The sequence below is a fragment of the Heptranchias perlo genome, chromosome 1, assembly GCF_035084215.1.
Source record: "Heptranchias perlo isolate sHepPer1 chromosome 1, sHepPer1.hap1, whole genome shotgun sequence".
Lineage (NCBI taxonomy): Eukaryota > Metazoa > Chordata > Chondrichthyes > Hexanchiformes > Hexanchidae > Heptranchias > Heptranchias perlo.
Genome location: NC_090325.1, coordinates 139,900,603 through 139,918,095, shown reverse-complemented (window position 1 = coordinate 139,918,095; position 17,493 = coordinate 139,900,603). Strand labels below are relative to the sequence as shown.

The 17,493-nt window shown below is 40.5% G+C and overlaps 1 protein-coding gene across 4 annotated transcripts in view; it reads left to right on the top strand.

The window, feature by feature from the left end:
- Nucleotides 1-17,493, top strand: part of trim2a (tripartite motif containing 2a) — a 176,061-nt gene that overhangs the window by 133,614 nt on the left and 24,954 nt on the right. For all 4 annotated transcript variants that reach the window (XM_067991851.1, XM_067991836.1, XM_067991860.1 and 1 more), the window contains exons 3-4: nt 3,771-4,008; nt 6,116-6,267. In XM_067991851.1, coding sequence (XP_067847952.1) covers nt 3,771-4,008; nt 6,116-6,267 — 390 coding nt within the window. The remainder of the gene's footprint in view (nt 1-3,770; nt 4,009-6,115; nt 6,268-17,493) is intronic.

Below are 17,493 nucleotides of genomic sequence, written 5' to 3'. Positions count from 1 at the left end.
ATTAGATTGAAGAATCCCATGAACAATGCAAGGTTGAAACATAAAGGCTTAAGTAAAGGTACCAATCTGCCCATTGAACAAAAACCTAGTCTTACAACAAATTGAGAGGTGACTTTATAGAGGTGCAGACGATAATAAATAATATTGAACATGACTGCAAAGTAAACTGTAACAGCAGGACAAGGGGGCACAAATTCAAACTATTGAAAAGCAAATTGAGATCTGGGGCTCAATTTTGAAATGGTGGCAGGATGGCGGTGCGGGAGTGAAGGTGCGCATGGCAAACCCGAATTTTTTTTTAAATTTACCTTTTCCGACGCGATCATGATATAATTGATGGCAATTAAAGTTCTTTCTGGGTTTCCTGCCCGGCAGCCAGCATGATTGACAGGCTGGCTGCCGACAGGAGCTGTAACGCCGGAGTGGTGGGGGGGGGTGGAAGAAAGAGAGAGAGACGTCATCCGCCACTGGAACAGAGAGTGGAGGGCGCTGAAGATCGGTGGGGGAAGAGAGAGGGGAGATCAGAGAGGGAAACGTCGGGGGCTGAGAGGGACATTAGAGAGGGGGACATCGGAGCGGGGGGTGCAGGTGACATCGGTAGAAAGGTAAGTTTATTTTGTTTTTTAACTTTCTGCAATGGTTTTTTATTTAATTTATTTACTTTATTTTTGCCTGGTTTCACCAGGCGTGAATTGGAAGCCGTGGGAAAGCCACCCAGGTAAGTTTAAAATCATTTTAACTATCTACTATGTAAGAAATAAAGTACTTTAAGTACCTCAATGAGGTACATTTGGAGCAGGCGGGACTTCTGCATTCGGGAAGCGCACGCGTACACAAGTGCTGTTCCTCGAGCTTCTGTTGAGCTTCATTGGAACTGAAGCTCAAGGAAAAGCACCTCATATATTTTGATTGAGTCCAGAAGGTTGTAAAGTAATCAGGTGGGAGGGGGAGGTAACAGGTGCAATTTGTGGGGTGGGGGAGGTAGCGCAGGTGGCAATGGTGGAGGGTGGGGCAGTAGCCAGCAGCAGCTCGCTTTCTTTGGATATGAGGTTGGGAGGAGCACCTCTGTTATAGACCTGGTTTTCCTGAGTGGAGCCAGCACTCAGGGCAGACCAATTTTGCAGTGGGGGCCTCAAACAGGTGGTAGGCCATTTATTTGCATATGAAAAGGAACTAATGCCTGTTTCAGGCGTGGGCACTGCACACTGATTTTTTTTGGCTTTTACCAATATGGCAGGTGGCGCACTTCCAGCTCGTAAAGTGCAGGCACTTCCTGCCCACCTTATTGGAGGCTTCGGAGGCCATTTAGCACCTGAAAAATGGGCACTGCACTGCCGAGTTTCTATGTCATGGTGCCACACAATGGTGAAGTTTGAACAGTGTTACTTGTCATAGAATGGTTACAGCACAGAAGGAGGCCATTTGGCCCGTCGAGTCCGTGCCGGCTCTCTACAAGAGCAATCCAGCTAGTCCCACTCCCCCACCCTCTCTCGCCTTTGTCTCGAGGCCCTGCTTATTTGTAGGTAATTAGCGAGTGCTTAGATGATTTTTGTTGTCTTTGTAGCTAAAAGGTTCTCCTTAACAGTGTATGTAATAAGTTATTACATGAAATGTCAAGGAAAATGCTTTCAAAGATATATTATTAGCAGGGTCACTGTTTTACGATGACTGAATAAATCAAGTTCCATTTTTGTTACGCAGGATTTTGGGATTTTTACTATTTTTGGGATTGTATGATATTTTTCCCATTTTTAATTACTTCCATGGGTTTATGGTAACTGTCTCAAATTCCAGTTTTATTACATGGAATTATGGGAGTTTATTGGTGTTTTGGCAACGGTGTTCTGTGATTCTGTCCAATTTTCCGTCAAAACTGCAAGTCAGTGTTCTTGGTAATTAGTAATACTGTGTTTCTTATGCATCCATTTTAAACTATTAGCTAAACCTGAAAAATAAAAGATCAATTTTTTGCATTAAATATTGGGATTTTTATAAAATTGTGTGTCAGTACAGTGTATTAGAGTACAGAATCTTGCAGAGTCCCTGCTCCAGGATCCAGGATTCAGTAAATTGTACATATCTAAAAATTGATTTGAAAACAACGGGGCATTTCATGGACGAGGGAATGATTTTCTGATTTGCAACTGATCAGGTTTATACATGGCAGTATTAGTAAAACTGACTTTGACTGAGATTGCATCAGCAGGCTAAAAGCACATTGATTTATTTGAAGGGCTCTGAAATAAAAATAAGTTTACTCCAAACTGTTGTCACTACATTTTATGAGGCCATCAGTAACGAACCAGTGTGCTATTTTCTTTCTATTTAATTTTAACTGATAAAAACACAGAATAATTGCCTCTGTTTTGAAACTATTGTTTCCCAAGGATCAAAGTACTTTATTGTGCTGTATGAGCCAAGAAGAAACAATTCCTAATTTTGAGTAGGGATGAGTACAGATCCGAATTCCAAATTCAGACTGGGCCAGTTCACATTATGTCAGCAAATCCTTGAATCTTGCCATCAGGACACCATAGGGCCTTTTACACTCGAGGCTAGGTCTGAAGATGTAAATCAATGATTGGCTTTTTTGATTCTTTAAAACAACTTGAACAAGATTCTAATATTTGAAATGAATGCTTTCTGCAATGTTAAGTTAAAAGAAGAACATTGAACTCATCAATTGGGCATTTGTCTTTTAGTGAATGAGTGCAATCCTCGGGGAGGGTCACTCTGACAGCTTGCCTCTCTTGTCCGCACCCGGTTGGCTCTGGAGAGGGAGCACACAGTGTCCACCGGTATGCTTGAGGCCTTCTGCCACCGGTGGGCACTGCAGGGAATAAAGCGTCTAATAGACACATGGAATAATATTATGATTTATTTTTATAAGTTTCCTTTGGTTCAGTTGAAATCGAACTTTATTGTTTCAATTTTTCTTGTTAGTTGTGCATCCTTAAAACAAAGGGGCAAGTGCAAATTTTTTTCTCTGTTGATGAGACTGAGGCAACCCAGTGCCATCTTTATGGATCAATTAAAAAAGGCATACACTACATAGTTGATTATGACAATATGCTGATTTCGTTTTATTTTAAGCGTCTTTCAGTTTAATTGGACCACACGTTAGACTATCGTATTAGTGGTGCCCTTCAAAAGGGGCACTTGTGTTGCTGATTTCTGTCAGGTGACACTGGGGCAACTCAGTGGCACCCCTATTGCTCCAATTAAAATAGGCTATTTAGTTATGTGTCTCAGAGCTAGCTGTGTTACATGTAATCCTTTCTGGGGAAAATGGACTTGTTCACAGTTGTTAGACCTGCCACTATCTGAAGATTAGAAAAAGTAGCTGGAAACAAGCAATAATTTTTTGATAAATAGCTATTAGTAGCAGGAAAGCTACTGGTTAGTTCAAAATCAATGATCATGCACTATAAAACAAAGGAATGGTACTGGTTTGAACTGGTTTCTCAGTCTTGAAGTGTAGGAGCTTTTGTCTGGCTTGTCTTGTTTATTGAGAATAGTCGTTAAATGCATATGATTACACTTGGGGTCCCAGAATAGTTGCAATTTGCAAGACTATTCTGTTGTGAGAAGAATTAATATTCAGGAATACAGACTTGACATTTCAATATGCTTTTCTGTGACAATATTGTATGTTTTACTATAGGTTTTTTTTGATAATTTTGGAGGTGAAATTCCTTTCCAATGTCTATTAATTTCAAAATCATATCAAGAGAGTTAAATGACTTTTGATTCTTTCTCTCCCTTATCAGGTGTCTACAAAACTACATTCCTGCTTACAGTTTAACTCTTTCCTGCCCAATCTGCCGTCAGACCTCTATCCTGCCTGAAAAGGGAGTTTCTGCACTACAGAATAACTTTTTCATTACAAACCTGATGGATGTTCTTCAGCGGACTCCAGACAACAACTGCGAGGACTCCTCCATTCTGGAGACTGTCACAGCAGTAGCAGCAGGGAAACCCATTTCCTGCCCAAATCACGATGGAAATGTAAGTTAGTCTTGGTATTAAATGCAGCTCTACTCTGCTTCAGCTTTCATCAGGGTTATTTACTCTTTCTTGATAATGAGTTGCTAGATTAGATATATCGAAGGCAAGTTGGATGCATTGTTCAATCAACTGGACTGGATTAGTAGGCTTGCTTCACTTTTTCATGCACAAAGAAGAGATCTACTTTATAACTTGTGTTATATTGTTATATCCTATACTTGCTGTTCATAAACAGTTTTGAAAAAAATTCAAGCAAATGAGGCTGCAAGACCTCTTATAACTATAAAAATTATTCTAAAGCACATTGTGAGAATTGTACCATACTTTCTTTACTGTCTGCTTTTCTCTATTAACTGCATTCTCCATTCTGTGAAGGCTTTCTCATTCCAGGTTATCAGTGGGACAGCTGTGTGCTGTAATGCAGCTAAGAGGCAGTGTTCCTCAGTGGATGGAATGAACAATTGTTTTTATGGGGGGGGAAATGGTAGGGAATGTACCACCTACTAATGGATAAAATATCTCTCTTGTCTCCTGAAAACAGTGACTCTATAGGTGCTGGTCACCCTCTGGGATCTTGCCCAAATAGCCATTAGTCTTGTGTGAGCCTTGTAGTGTGTCATCAGGTTATTCAACTGTATAGAGAATCACAGTCAAGCTTTATTCTGTCCTCTACAACTGACAATGTACTGGATGGTGATTAGGGGTGGGAACCCCGGCTTCTATTTTTTTGCCCACTATCCCTTTTTCCTGCATCCCCCAAACTTGAGGCCACTGAGGACAATTGTAGCACCATAATTACCATAACAACAATCTTAACTGGCTGAGATCAACTAACCTGGCACAGTAATGAATCAACCTGGGACCTTCCTGGTGTGTATGGGTCAATTATTCACTGGCTTATTCTGCTGAGGGAGTAACCCCTTCTCTTATAGATTAAACTGTTGGGCAGGATGATGCCTTTTATTCCTAACAAAATGATATGGCTGTGAAATGAGTGTTGTACTTGATGCAGATTAGGATGTTTTTTCTTAACTGAGCTTTTATTCATTTAAGCAACAGTAACTTTAAACATTGGAGTTTTAACTTCAAAAAGCTGGGGTGTTGTCGAACTGATATTCTTCACTGTGGAACAACACATATACAATCTGCATCATGCAGAGTTCACCATCTTGGCTGCAGAAGTCAAGGACAATTAGAGGAAACAGTTTGCTTCAAAGCAACACGAGTCAGGAAGTTATTCACACATTGAATAACATTCCCGTGAGAGTTGAAAACCTTGGAATCACTTAAGAAAGGGTCTAACTGAATTAATGAATTAAGATGGGCTGAATGGCCTTTCTCACCTGTAATTATCAAGTTGGTCAGGTCACTTGGCTGTCCTTAAGCCCATGTGAGCAGGAAAATTGGAAGGAAGTGCGTTATTTAAGAATTTTTTCCCTCCCTATCCTCCCCCTTCCCAAAAATATTTACAGATCCATGTGGGTCAACCTAAATGGTGATTATTCCGGTGTGAAACTTGACTGAGTGTCAATCAGGTCATTCACCATTGGGGAAATTATCTTTGTAAATGATTCTGCCATTAATTCATTTATGTTTATTAGAAATTTATTGTCTCTTGTGGTTGGGAGGGGGGTGGTGGTGGGGGAAACCAAGAAGGGAAGGAAAGTACAGTTGGGAGACAGTGTTGGAAACCAGATCAAGGAAAGTGGTGGGAATTAGCTTTGGCTCCATAGTATTTATAAATAAATAGTGGATAATTTTTATTAAAATGTAGGTCATGGTCATTTTGATATTTAGCTTGCTGTAGGCCAATAATCATGCTATAATGTCAGACAATGAGGCCAATTTGTGTATTTTAATGGATGTTTAATATTTGACTGGTTAATCTGTTAAGGTGGCGCTGGAAATGTGCAATTTTTGTTTTGATTCTTGAGCAGAGACTGTGAATGGAGAAATTTTAAATTGGGGGGTAAATGGATCAAATATGTATATTTGCAGCAAAGTTGGGAAGCAAATGAGTGCTTTGGAAAGTGCTACAATAAACACCAATGTGTGTTTACCCCCCCCCCCCCAGATGTATAACACATCTGTTACTGTCTTTCTCTAGGTGATGGAGTTTTACTGCCAGTCCTGTGAGACAGCAATGTGTCATGAATGCACAGAAGGTGAACATGCCGAGCACCCAACTGTTCCCCTCAAGGATGTGGTAGAACAGCACAAAGCTTCCCTGCAGACTCAACTGGAGGCTGTCAAACAGAGGTAAGTTACTATGTGCACGCAGCATGAACATTGTTCACCACAATATTAGTATTGTATATGGCACATGATTTATTAGTCCTGTGGGCTAATAGGGGTTAACAAACTTCTTCAACACTGAGATATTAGGTTATCAAGGATAGATTTGTAATCCTCCTCTAATGAGGAATGATTTTATTCAGACCCCTATAGATCTACATGGGTGGAAATGCTGCAGTTTTTCATAGGCTGGGTGTTCTCAATCCCCATAATGCATCTGTTGTGATAAATGAGGCCAAGTCACCTCATAAAGCTGTTTATACTGCCAAGTTCTTAGCAGAAGTAAATTGAATGGACTGTACTTCAAGATGAACGTGCAATGCAAATAATGCTTCCCTGTATATGGCGATGAAACTTTCCATCTGCATGGATTAAAAAGGAAAGCAGTGAATGAAATAAAAAGAGAAATGTTGAAAATGCACAGCCGGCCAACATCCGAAGGAAAAGGTCAGTGGTCAAACACCTGAAGCATTAATCAATATTTCAATAAGCTACTTTGCATTTCCAGCTTTTGTTTTTGTTTCCTCCCTCTCTGAGGGTGTGTGTATTGCCCACGGGGCAGGTGGAAGCTAGAATAATTCACCATGGAAGGCGAGAGAGAGAGGCTATGAATGTCACTAGTGCATTAGCCAGGATGTATATCATTGTACATATGTGCTCTGTCTTTAGTGAAGCCATATGCTGCTTCTAAATTTTCCAAGCGGCCCAGAGTGGCACTCAATTGGTGACCCACAACCTCCATATGCTACTGACCTAATGTTGCCACATGTGTTCAAAACCAGAGACCAATGATTCCCATTGTTAAAACTGAGGGAATCCATTCAAGTGCCTTTTCTTTTAAACAGGGACTCGATGGCAGCTCACAGGAAAATCTAGTTATCTGCTGCCATCAGAACAGCAGAGGCTGAATTGATTATACGTAGATGGTCAGATAACCATGTACTTGGCTGTTGGCTGCACTCATACCATTACACAATGAATAGAAATGTGAATTAAGGAGGTATTTTTTGTGAAATCTACCCACTGTGGTTTTGATGGTTTGAACTTTGTCTTGTGTGGTAACAGATGTTGTACTAAAGACTCTACTTTCGTACAGATGCATCTTTCATGGACAGAACTTGCTGCATTCTGAATTCATTCAATACATGTTGGGTCGTTTCTATGTTTGCCATTGGCTGCGGATTTTTGAAGTGAAAAGTTTGTGCACAAAATGTACTCCTTCAGCAATTATTCAGTCAGCTTTGCTGGTTCATACTCATTTGTTCTTTCTGATATGAGAACAGAGAGGATAGTGAAAGCAAGGAGTTAGAAAGTGGTTTTTTTGTACATTTGACTAATCATTTAGTGTCAAAACATTTGCCTCAGCACTGGTCATGACATGCCATCTGTTCAGTACCAGAAGTTATCCACTTTCTCCATGACAGCCACAGCAAGTGATACTACCAGGCTGTTTGACACTGGCATCACATGTGTATACTTCATATGAAGATCTTAAAATGGTTGGCGTAATAGCCTATTGCTGAAAAATGTGTGATTTTACCAACACAGCCACTGTCTAATTAGCACGCTGTAAATCTGCAATCATTTTAACGTAAAATGTCATTCCAAGCCACAAGGAACAGCCAAGATGTAATCTTTTGTAAGTAACTCTTAGCGGTGCATCATGTCACTTTTTGACCCATAAAACTGTAGTGATCATAGGGGGAAATTTTCACTATTCACTAATTTATAGTGAAATTGTAAATACATTCTTTGTACATAAAAAGAAAAGAAATGCAAATGCTGGAAATCTATGATATATATTGCTGAGTGGGATTGTATTTTAAAATAAATGGAAACCCTCTATATCAGACTTTTCCATCCAAAAGTGTCCATGTTTACCTGTAGCGCCCGTTAGGCCTATTGGTGCTGCTGTGACCAGGCCATATAATGTTAGAAAGAGTTGTCATGTAACATTAGTTTTGAAAAGTAACACCTGCTACTGTAAACTGGGAATTGAACACTCCTCGCCTTTCCAATAAGATAGCTTTAAACACAATCGCCAGTAATTTAGGAGGACATCCCAGAGAATCAGGATTTTCAATCCAATTTTCAATTGGAACAGTACTGCTCACTTGGTTTTCCCCACTCTTCTCTGGTTTTCCCTTCCCTTTTTTCCCTACCCTTTTACTCTTCCCATCCATCATGTATTTGCTTGTGATTTGCTTTTTTTCTTTTTAAGCTGAGGGATGTCTGAAGGCAAATACATTTTCAAACCTTTTCAGCCATCAAGCACAAAGGTCATCTTGTACTACATTGCAACTAGCTTTAATCCGAGCCTCAGAAAAGCACCCAGTATTTCATTGCCACTCCCATACCAGCCATTCTTTGCTTTTCTGAGACTAGTAGATCTGTTTGTGCTATACATTTTTTAACCCTAGCAAACTAGTAAGACACTTGCCCAATGGAGGAGACATTGGGGGGAAAAAAAATTGGATAAGGCCTATTATTGGGCGCGGGAGCATGATCCGCTATTAACCCACGCCCAATGGCCCCTGCGCAGGCAGGATGAGACTTTTGTCTGGCCTGTGGACTTCAAGCAGTGTTGGAAATCAGCATTGGTATGAAGATTTAATGCAATTCTCACTTTCCACCAGCAGGGGGAGCCCCAATCTCTTAAAGGCAGTCACTCTTTAAAATCTCTTAAAGGTAGCCAGTACCTGTTATTTGCTGAAAATAACAGTCTTCTGTCTGCGTGGAGTTTGAACAGAGATCAGACATCTCGCACGTAAAACACAGGTGCAGCTCCTGTCCCTTTGTTTACAAACTGATGAGTTATGTTAAATCATTGTATAAAGGTTGCACACTACTAAATCCCACATCCTCCAATCTGCATGCCAGACCTCACCAATCTGCTGATCTGAGTTTGTACCAGGCCTGTGAGAGAGTGTGCACCAAGGTTCTCGGATGATGCATTAGAGGCCTTGGTACAAGAGGTGGACAGAAGGAGAGACATCCTAAATCATGGGGGTGAGGGGAGGAAACAAAAGGCCCTCCAGACATATGCCCAAAAGGCAGTGGGAGGCAGCGGAGGAAAAAGTCAACGCCAGGTGCATGGCACCACGAACTTGGATGCAGTGCAGGAAGAAGTTCAATGCTTTGACAGGAGTGGTCAAGGTGTGTGAGGTCAACTGTCAAGTGGTGTCTCCTACCAACTGCACCACACACTACACCCCCATCACGCACCTACCAACAAACTCCTTCCGTCAGTACTCCACTCTTCCAATCAGTTGCTTCCTCTTACCCTTACACATTAACACTGTTGCAAGCTGCCCACCCACAACTCACAGGCCACACACACTGGCAGCTCTTCAACCATGACAGGCACACTACCCAGACACACGTCCTGCTTTCTTGCAGGAGAAGGTGGCGCATAACATGAGGCAGTAAGTGGCAGTGGCATTTAGCCCCTCGAGCCTTTTCCGCCATTCAGTGGGATCATGGTTGATTTGTGACCTAACCTCATATACCTGCCATGGCCCCATATCCCTTAATAACCTATACCCTTGATTCACAGAAATCTATCAATCTCAGATTTAGAATTCACAATTGAGCTAGCATCAACTGCTGTTTGCAGAAGAGTGTTCCAACCTCCTTCCACCCTTTGCATCTAGACGTGTTTCCCAGCTTCACTCCTGCACGTCCTGGCTCTAAATTTTAGGCTATGTCCCTGCTTCACAGTGTTGAAGTCTAGGAGACCACCAAAAACAGTTACAAATGCATCAGCAGTCAAAAGCAATAATCCAGCCACTAACCTGTAAATCCTGCATGGTGCCTTTAAGTAGCATTGGTGGGGGGTCCTCCAGGCACTCTTAAGACATGTTCAGATGCTCGTGGTTAAGACTGTGCATTGAGTTGAGCGTTGTGCCAAAATGTTGTCTATCACTTTAAATCAGAGTTGCACACTGATTATATCCATTTTCTCCTTACTTTACATACAACCGGTGTTCAGTATTTGCGCATGCGCTATTATCTGTACCAAGATGGCGTCCGGCGCACGTCATGCTGGTCATGTGCGTGCACAGCCAAGACGCCATCTTGGCACTTTGGAAGGCTGCATAGCGCTGGAACAACGGGCGCTAGGCAGCCTAATTTCTAGCCCTTTATTTTTATTAGTCTACACTGGATTTTAACCCAATTCTCAGATGAATGGACTGTATTTTAACTTCCTGCAACATAAATGTATTTGCATTTAGTGATTTTGTTGCGAGTGGTGAAGATCAATTTATGAATTGCTCTGACAGCAGTGGATTATATTGTTCTTCTTTGTTTTATTAGTCTAGTTCATAGTCTACACGGATTTAAGTGACACACTTAATGCAAAATGTACTGTAATCTAAATACTGCAACTCTGTCAATGTGATAGATAGCATAGGTCTCTCAGCAGAAAGTAATAATATTCTTGTTGAAGGTATTGATTTTTGTGTTTGAGCTGAAGTGGAAAAAGGGTTTTATAAGAAGTGGTTGCCTTTTTTAGGACTAACATTATTCAGTCATTGCCACTGTATTGCAATTTTATTCTACGTGCCAAAAAGGCTACTCTAATCGTCCTTTCTGACACTAATCCCTAATGATTTGTGATGAAATTCACTTTAAAATAAGAGGTTCATATGTTAGTGCTGACTTCAGGAAGCTTCCAAGCAACACATTTTCAGAAAGCTTTAGTTCTACATGCGAGATTTCTAATTAAATTAAAACTTACAAGAATTTAGATTAGAGTATGGGACTAAATTTTTTTAAAATTGGCTTGAAACAAATAAGAAACTGTGTATTTGTATAATGTCAGACTGGGTTGAAACATCAAGTAGAGTTTCGTAAGGATTAGTACATGGACCTCTACTGTGTATATAATCTACATAAATAACTTCGACACTAAAACCAATTGTAAACTGGTCAAATGTGCTGATGACACAAAAATAGGGAGAGCAGGAGATATAGAAAATATACCAAAGACTTAAGAACATAAGAAATAGGAGCAGGAGTAGGCCACGTGGCCCCTTGAACCTGCTCTGCCATTCAATAAGATCATGGCTGATCTTTGACCTCAACTCCACTTTCCCGCCGGGTCCCTATATCCCTTGACTCCCTTAGAGTCCAAAAATCTATCTATCTCAGTCTTGAATATACTCAGCTACTGAGCATCCTTAACCCTTTGGGATAGAGAAGTCCAAAGATTCACAACCCTCTGAGTGAAGAAATTTCTCCTCCTCTCAGTCCTAAATGGCTGACCCCTTATCCTGAGACTATGCCCCCTAGTTTTAGACTCTCCAGCCAAGGGAAACAACCTCTCGGCATCTACCCTGTCAAATCCTCTCAGAATCTTATATGTTTCAATGAGATCACCTCTCATTCTTCTAAACTCCAGACAGTATAGGCCCATTCTATTCAATCTCTCCTCATAGGACAACCTGTCATCCCAGGAATCAGCCTAGTGAACCTTCATTGCACTGCCTATAAGGCAAGTATATCCGCGACCTCTACCACCTAGAAGGACAAGGCACATGAGCACACCACCACCTGCGCGTTCCCCTCCAAGTCACACACCGTCCTGACTTGGAAATATATCGCCGTTCCTTCATCGTCACTGTGTCAAAATCCTGGAACTCCCTACCTAACAATACTGTGGGAGAACCTTCACCACACGGACTGCAGCAGTTCAAGAGGCAGCTCACCACCACCTTCTCAAGGGCAATTAGGGATGGCCAATAAATGCTGGCCTTGCCAGCGACACCCACATCCCTTGAATGAATTTTTTTTTTAAAATCCTTCCTTTGGTAAGGAGACCAAAATTGTACACTGTATGCCAGGAGTGGTTTCATCAAAGTCCTGCACAATTGCAGCAAGACTTCCTTGCTCTTGTACTCCAACCCCCTTGCAATAAAGGCCAACATTCCATTTGCCTTCCTAATTGCTTGCTGTAACTGCATGTTAACTTTCTGTGTTTTGTGTACAAGGACACCCAAATCCTTCTGAACACCACCATTTAAAAAATATTCTGTTTTTCTATTCTTCCTACCAATGTGAATAACCTCACATTTCCCCACATTATACTCCATCTGCCACATTCTAGTCCACTCGCTTAACTTGTGTATATCCTTTTGCAGACTCTTTGTGTCCTCCTCACAGCTTACTTTCCTAGCTTTGTATCGTCAGCAAACCTGGATACATTACACTCAGTCCCTTCATCTAAGTCATTAATATAGATTGTAAATAGCTGCGGCCCAAGCAAGGTACTCCACTAGTTACAGCCTGCCAACCTGAAAATGATCCATTTATTCCTACTCTCTTTCTGTCCGTTAACCAATCCTTTATCCGTGCTAATATATACCCCTTGGGCCTTTTCTTGTGTAACAACCTTTTATGTGGCACCTAATTGAATGCCTTTTGAAAATCCAAATATACTACATCAACTGGTTCCCCTTTATCTACCCTGCTGGTTACATCATCAAAAAACTCTAATAGATTTGTCAAAGACGATTTCCCCTCATAAAACCATGTTGACTCTGCCTAATCATATTATGATTTTCTAAGTGCCTCGTTACCATGTCCTTAATAATACATTCCATATTTTCCTGACTACTGATGTCAGACTAACTGGCCTGTAGTTCCCTGTTTTCTCTCTCCCTCCTTTCTTGAATAGCGGGGTTACATTTGCTACCTTCCAATCCACTGGGACCGTCCCAGGATCTAGGGAATTCTGGAAGATCAAAACCAATGCATGCACTATCTCTGCAGCCACCTCTTTTAAACCTTAGGATGTAGGCCATCAGGTCCAGGGGATTTGTTGGCTTTTAGTCCCATTAATTTCTCTGATACTTTTTCTTTACTAATATTAATTACTTTAAGTTCCTCACACTCATTAGACCCTTGGTTCCCCACTATTTCTGGTACGTTTTTTGTGTCTTCTACTGTGAAGACAGATACAAAATAATTTTTTAACGTCTCTGCCATTTCCTTATTCCCCATTATAATTTCTCCTGTCTCAGTCTCTAAGGGACCCACATTTACATTCGCTACTCTTTTTTTACATACTTGTAGAAGCTCTTACAATCTGTTTTTATATTTCTTGCTAGTTTACTCTCATTCTATTTACATAGAGGGAGAAAATGTTTCTATGTTCTATCAATTTTTTGGTCATCCTTTGCTGGCTTCTAACTTTCTCAATCCTGAGGCTTACTACTACTCTTCTTTTGATCTAATACAATCCTTAACTTCTTTAGTTAGCCACTAATGGATCACTTTTCCCATGGAGTTTTTATTCCTCAATAGGAAAAGGGATTTAGATTAGCTATGCAGTTAGGCTCATGTGGAAAATTAAAAACTAATATAAACTATTGCACATGTTTTTGATGTATTAACCCGAATAGGTAAGGTTAAATTTATTTTAATGTCCCAATATGCAAAATATTAAGTACCTCATGTATTTCAATGAGAGACATTGCCCTTTTAAGTATCTGCTCACTGGCTTTAAGTGGGGGGGGGGCGGGTCTTCCTGGTGTCTGCTATCCACACACATATAAACCTGCCTGGATTAAACCCAGAAGTGGGCGAGTTGGAGCCGGGATGCGGTCCTGCTTCAAAAAGCTGCTACTTTAACCTCCCACCTGCCCCCAACACACCCAGTCTTGGGGGTTAAAATTTATCCCCATGTTTCAGTTCTAGTTATCACCAAACAAAATTTTTTTTTTATATATATATATATATATATATATATATATGAAAATAAAATATACACTTTGGTAAAGGTACAGAGAACAGCAACAAGACTGTTCCCTGGTTTAAAAAGGATGAGTTATGAGGAAAGGTTAAAGTTGCAGTTTTAGAGTTTAGGAACGACTTCACTGCACAGTATCAGCTTGCCTTGGCCCCATGTAGCACTCTTTCCTCTGAGTCAGAAGGTGTTCAAGTTCCACTCCAAGACTCGAGCACATAATCTAGGCTGACACTTTAATGCCGTATTGAGGCAGTGCTATCTTTCAGATGTGATGTTAAGACTGAGGTGGATGTAAAAGATCCCATGGCACTATTTGCAAAAGAGCAGGACAGTTCGCCTTGTGTGCTGGTCAATATTTTATCATTCAACCAACAGTACCAAAATGGATTAACTGGTCATTTATCTCATTGCTCTTTGTGTGGCATTGCTGTCAACAAAAAGGTGAAGCGTGCTATACAATTGTAAATTTGTTTGTCCATTCATTCTTTTTGTGAAATGTTCAATTTGTATAGATAAAGTGAACCCAGATTACTACAAATGTGAATCAAAAGTAGGACCAGAAAACATAAATGGAACTTAATGAAATGTAAATTTATAATAAATACTGAGTGGGGGATCCTCTTTACCCAAAGTGGGATAAATATTTAGTATAATCTACCAAGTAAGGTAATGGAAGTAAAAGCACAGGGGTTTTTCAAAACTCAATTAAATGCCATGATGGTAGAATGACAATACAAGAGGGATGAACTTTGAAGGGCTGAATGTCCTTTGCTCATCCCTGACTATTGTGTTTTATTTACATTTGATTCTAACTAGTAAAACATCAGTGATGCAATACCAAATTGCAAGAGTAACTTGTTCGACTATGATCCAGGTGTTGGTTCGTAAATCTCTGTTCATACCATCATATCTATTATTTATTCCCATAATCTTCTTAATCCTTAAGTATAACTCTGTCCTTTTTCCAAAAATCCTTGTCCTGTTATTTTTTCCCCTGCCCCATTTTTTTTTCCCTAGTCCTTTCTTGGATTAGATTTTTGGATTGCATGCCATTCCTAGCCCAGAAGGAGGTTGACTGTATTTCCTAGCTTCTTCCATTCTGGCTACGTAAAGGTTACAAGGAGGACTTTGATTGACCACCCCTCCAATTTCCCTTCCTCTGAAGGAATAATTTGTTTTTGCTCAACACTATTTCAGTCAGCAACTCACTAGATGGTAAACCGCAGGAGCCAACTGTGGTAGTGCAGCATACAATTAGATGCCGCATAATCTGTCTGTACAAGCCAGTTTGTTATATTACTGCAGAGAAACCAAATGGCTGTTAAGATTTCTTCATTAAAGATGTACTAAGGCTTCCAATAGCTGAGTTTTCTATAGATGTCAATATGTATACATTTTGCTGTTCTATAGAAATAATTTCCTGGCATTTGCTTTTCTGTTGTTAGTTGAAGAAAACAAGTTGTAAAATAATGGTTTTGTCATTCCAAGCATCCCTTAAACTATCTCCATCTATGGAAGGAAAGAAAGAAAGAATTTGCATTTATATAGTGCCTTTCATTGGCCTTGAGATGTCCCAAAGTGTTTCACAGCCATTAAAATATAGTCACTGTTGTAATGTGGAGAAAGGTGGCATCCAACCTCTGCACAGCTAGGTCCCACAGATAGCAATGAGATAAATAACCAGATAATCTGTTTTTGGTGTTAGTTGAGGTATAAATGTTGACCAGGACACTGGGAGAACTCCCCTGCTCTTCTTTGAATAGTGCTGTGTGACCTTTTACACCCAGGGCAAACAGGGCCTCAGTTTAACATCTCATCTGAAAGACAGCACCTCTGCTGATGCAGGACTCCCTCAGTACTGCACTAAAGTGTCAGCCTAAATTACGTGCTCAAGTCTTGGGGTGGGACTTGAACCTACGGCCTTCAGACTCAGGTGAGAGTGTTACCACTGAGCCAAGGTTGACACGGGGATGTTATAAATTTTAAGTCTGCCTTAGCTAGTCTGTCAGGCTCAGTGGTCCTGGTTATTCCCTTAAGCGATCCCTGCATCTTGCGTTCAATATCTAATTATACAATAGCATAATCAGGGGCACAATAATAGAATCCCCTTGTGATCTGAATTGGATATTGTCTTTCACATGCACCCCTCTGATATGCTTCTCCAGTCTTTTAGAAGGTGGACTCTAAATACTGGGATGAATCCAGATATGAATTGTTGAGCTGCTTATTTTACAGAAATCAAGTAAACATACAGTGTACCCGTTATAATCCAAAACTTACTCACTTCACTTAATTTCACATCCCTTTTTATAAGTAAGAAAAATAATAAACCACACTATACTATCCCATTTTAGTGCTGACCGTAACTTTTTCTGGTCAGCCTACTGGTTCTAACCTGCTTTGAGTTTAAGATGAGTGAGTTTTCCCTCAGGCTGAGCTCCCTTCCCAAACCCCTGACTACAAGAAGTGAGTGTGCTGAGACGAATAGGTCATCCCAACGATAACAGGTGAGAATATTTGTAGAGGGCTGGGGAGGAGATAATGAATTTAACTGTTGTCCCCATTTGATTTGGAAACACATTTTCAGTGCCTGGGTCATTAACACACAAACTCCTCTTTGTCTGGGTCATTAACACACAAACTCCTCTTTGCCTGGATCATTAACACACAAACTCCTCTTTGTCTCAACAGCTACAGCAGATTTTTTGTGACAAAATCCCAAAACGTGACAAAAACCTTGAAAGAACAATATGCCACTGCCTCCAACACCAATCACGGCTGAAAACAAATTTCACACCTTGCATTTGGCTTATTTCCTTTAATGTATAAAATATTTATTTGGTTTCTGTTATGACTAGTATCTTTTGAACCAAAGAAGTTTACAGCCCAGAATGAGGCTAATCAGCCTGTCATGTCAGTTCTCCACCTCTATCTCCTTCCCATTGTTAGGTGGCCTCTGATGTATACTGAGGATTGTACTATTTCCCTTCATAATAAATATGAAATCTATGTTAACATAACTACCCGAGAAGATCCTTATCTTCTAGTATTGTGATAGAATCCTTTATTAACACCAGGAAACACATAAATAGTAAAAGGGTAGTCAAAGGAAGGGTGGGACTGATTAGGGACAAAAAAAGGAGATCGTCTTGTGGAGGCAGAGGGCGTGGCTGAGGTAATAAATGAATACTTTGCATCTGTCTTCACTAGAGAAGAGGATGCTGCCATTGTAGCAGTAAAGGAGGAGCTAGTAGCGATACTGGGTAGGATAAAAATAGATAGAGGAGGTATTTAAAAGATTGGCAGTACTCAAAGTAGAAAAGTCACCTGGTCCAGATGGGATGCATCTTCAGTTACTGAGGAAGTACTGGTGGAAATTGCAGAGGCTCTGGCCACAATCTTCCAATCCTCCTTTAGATATGGGGACAGTGCAGGAG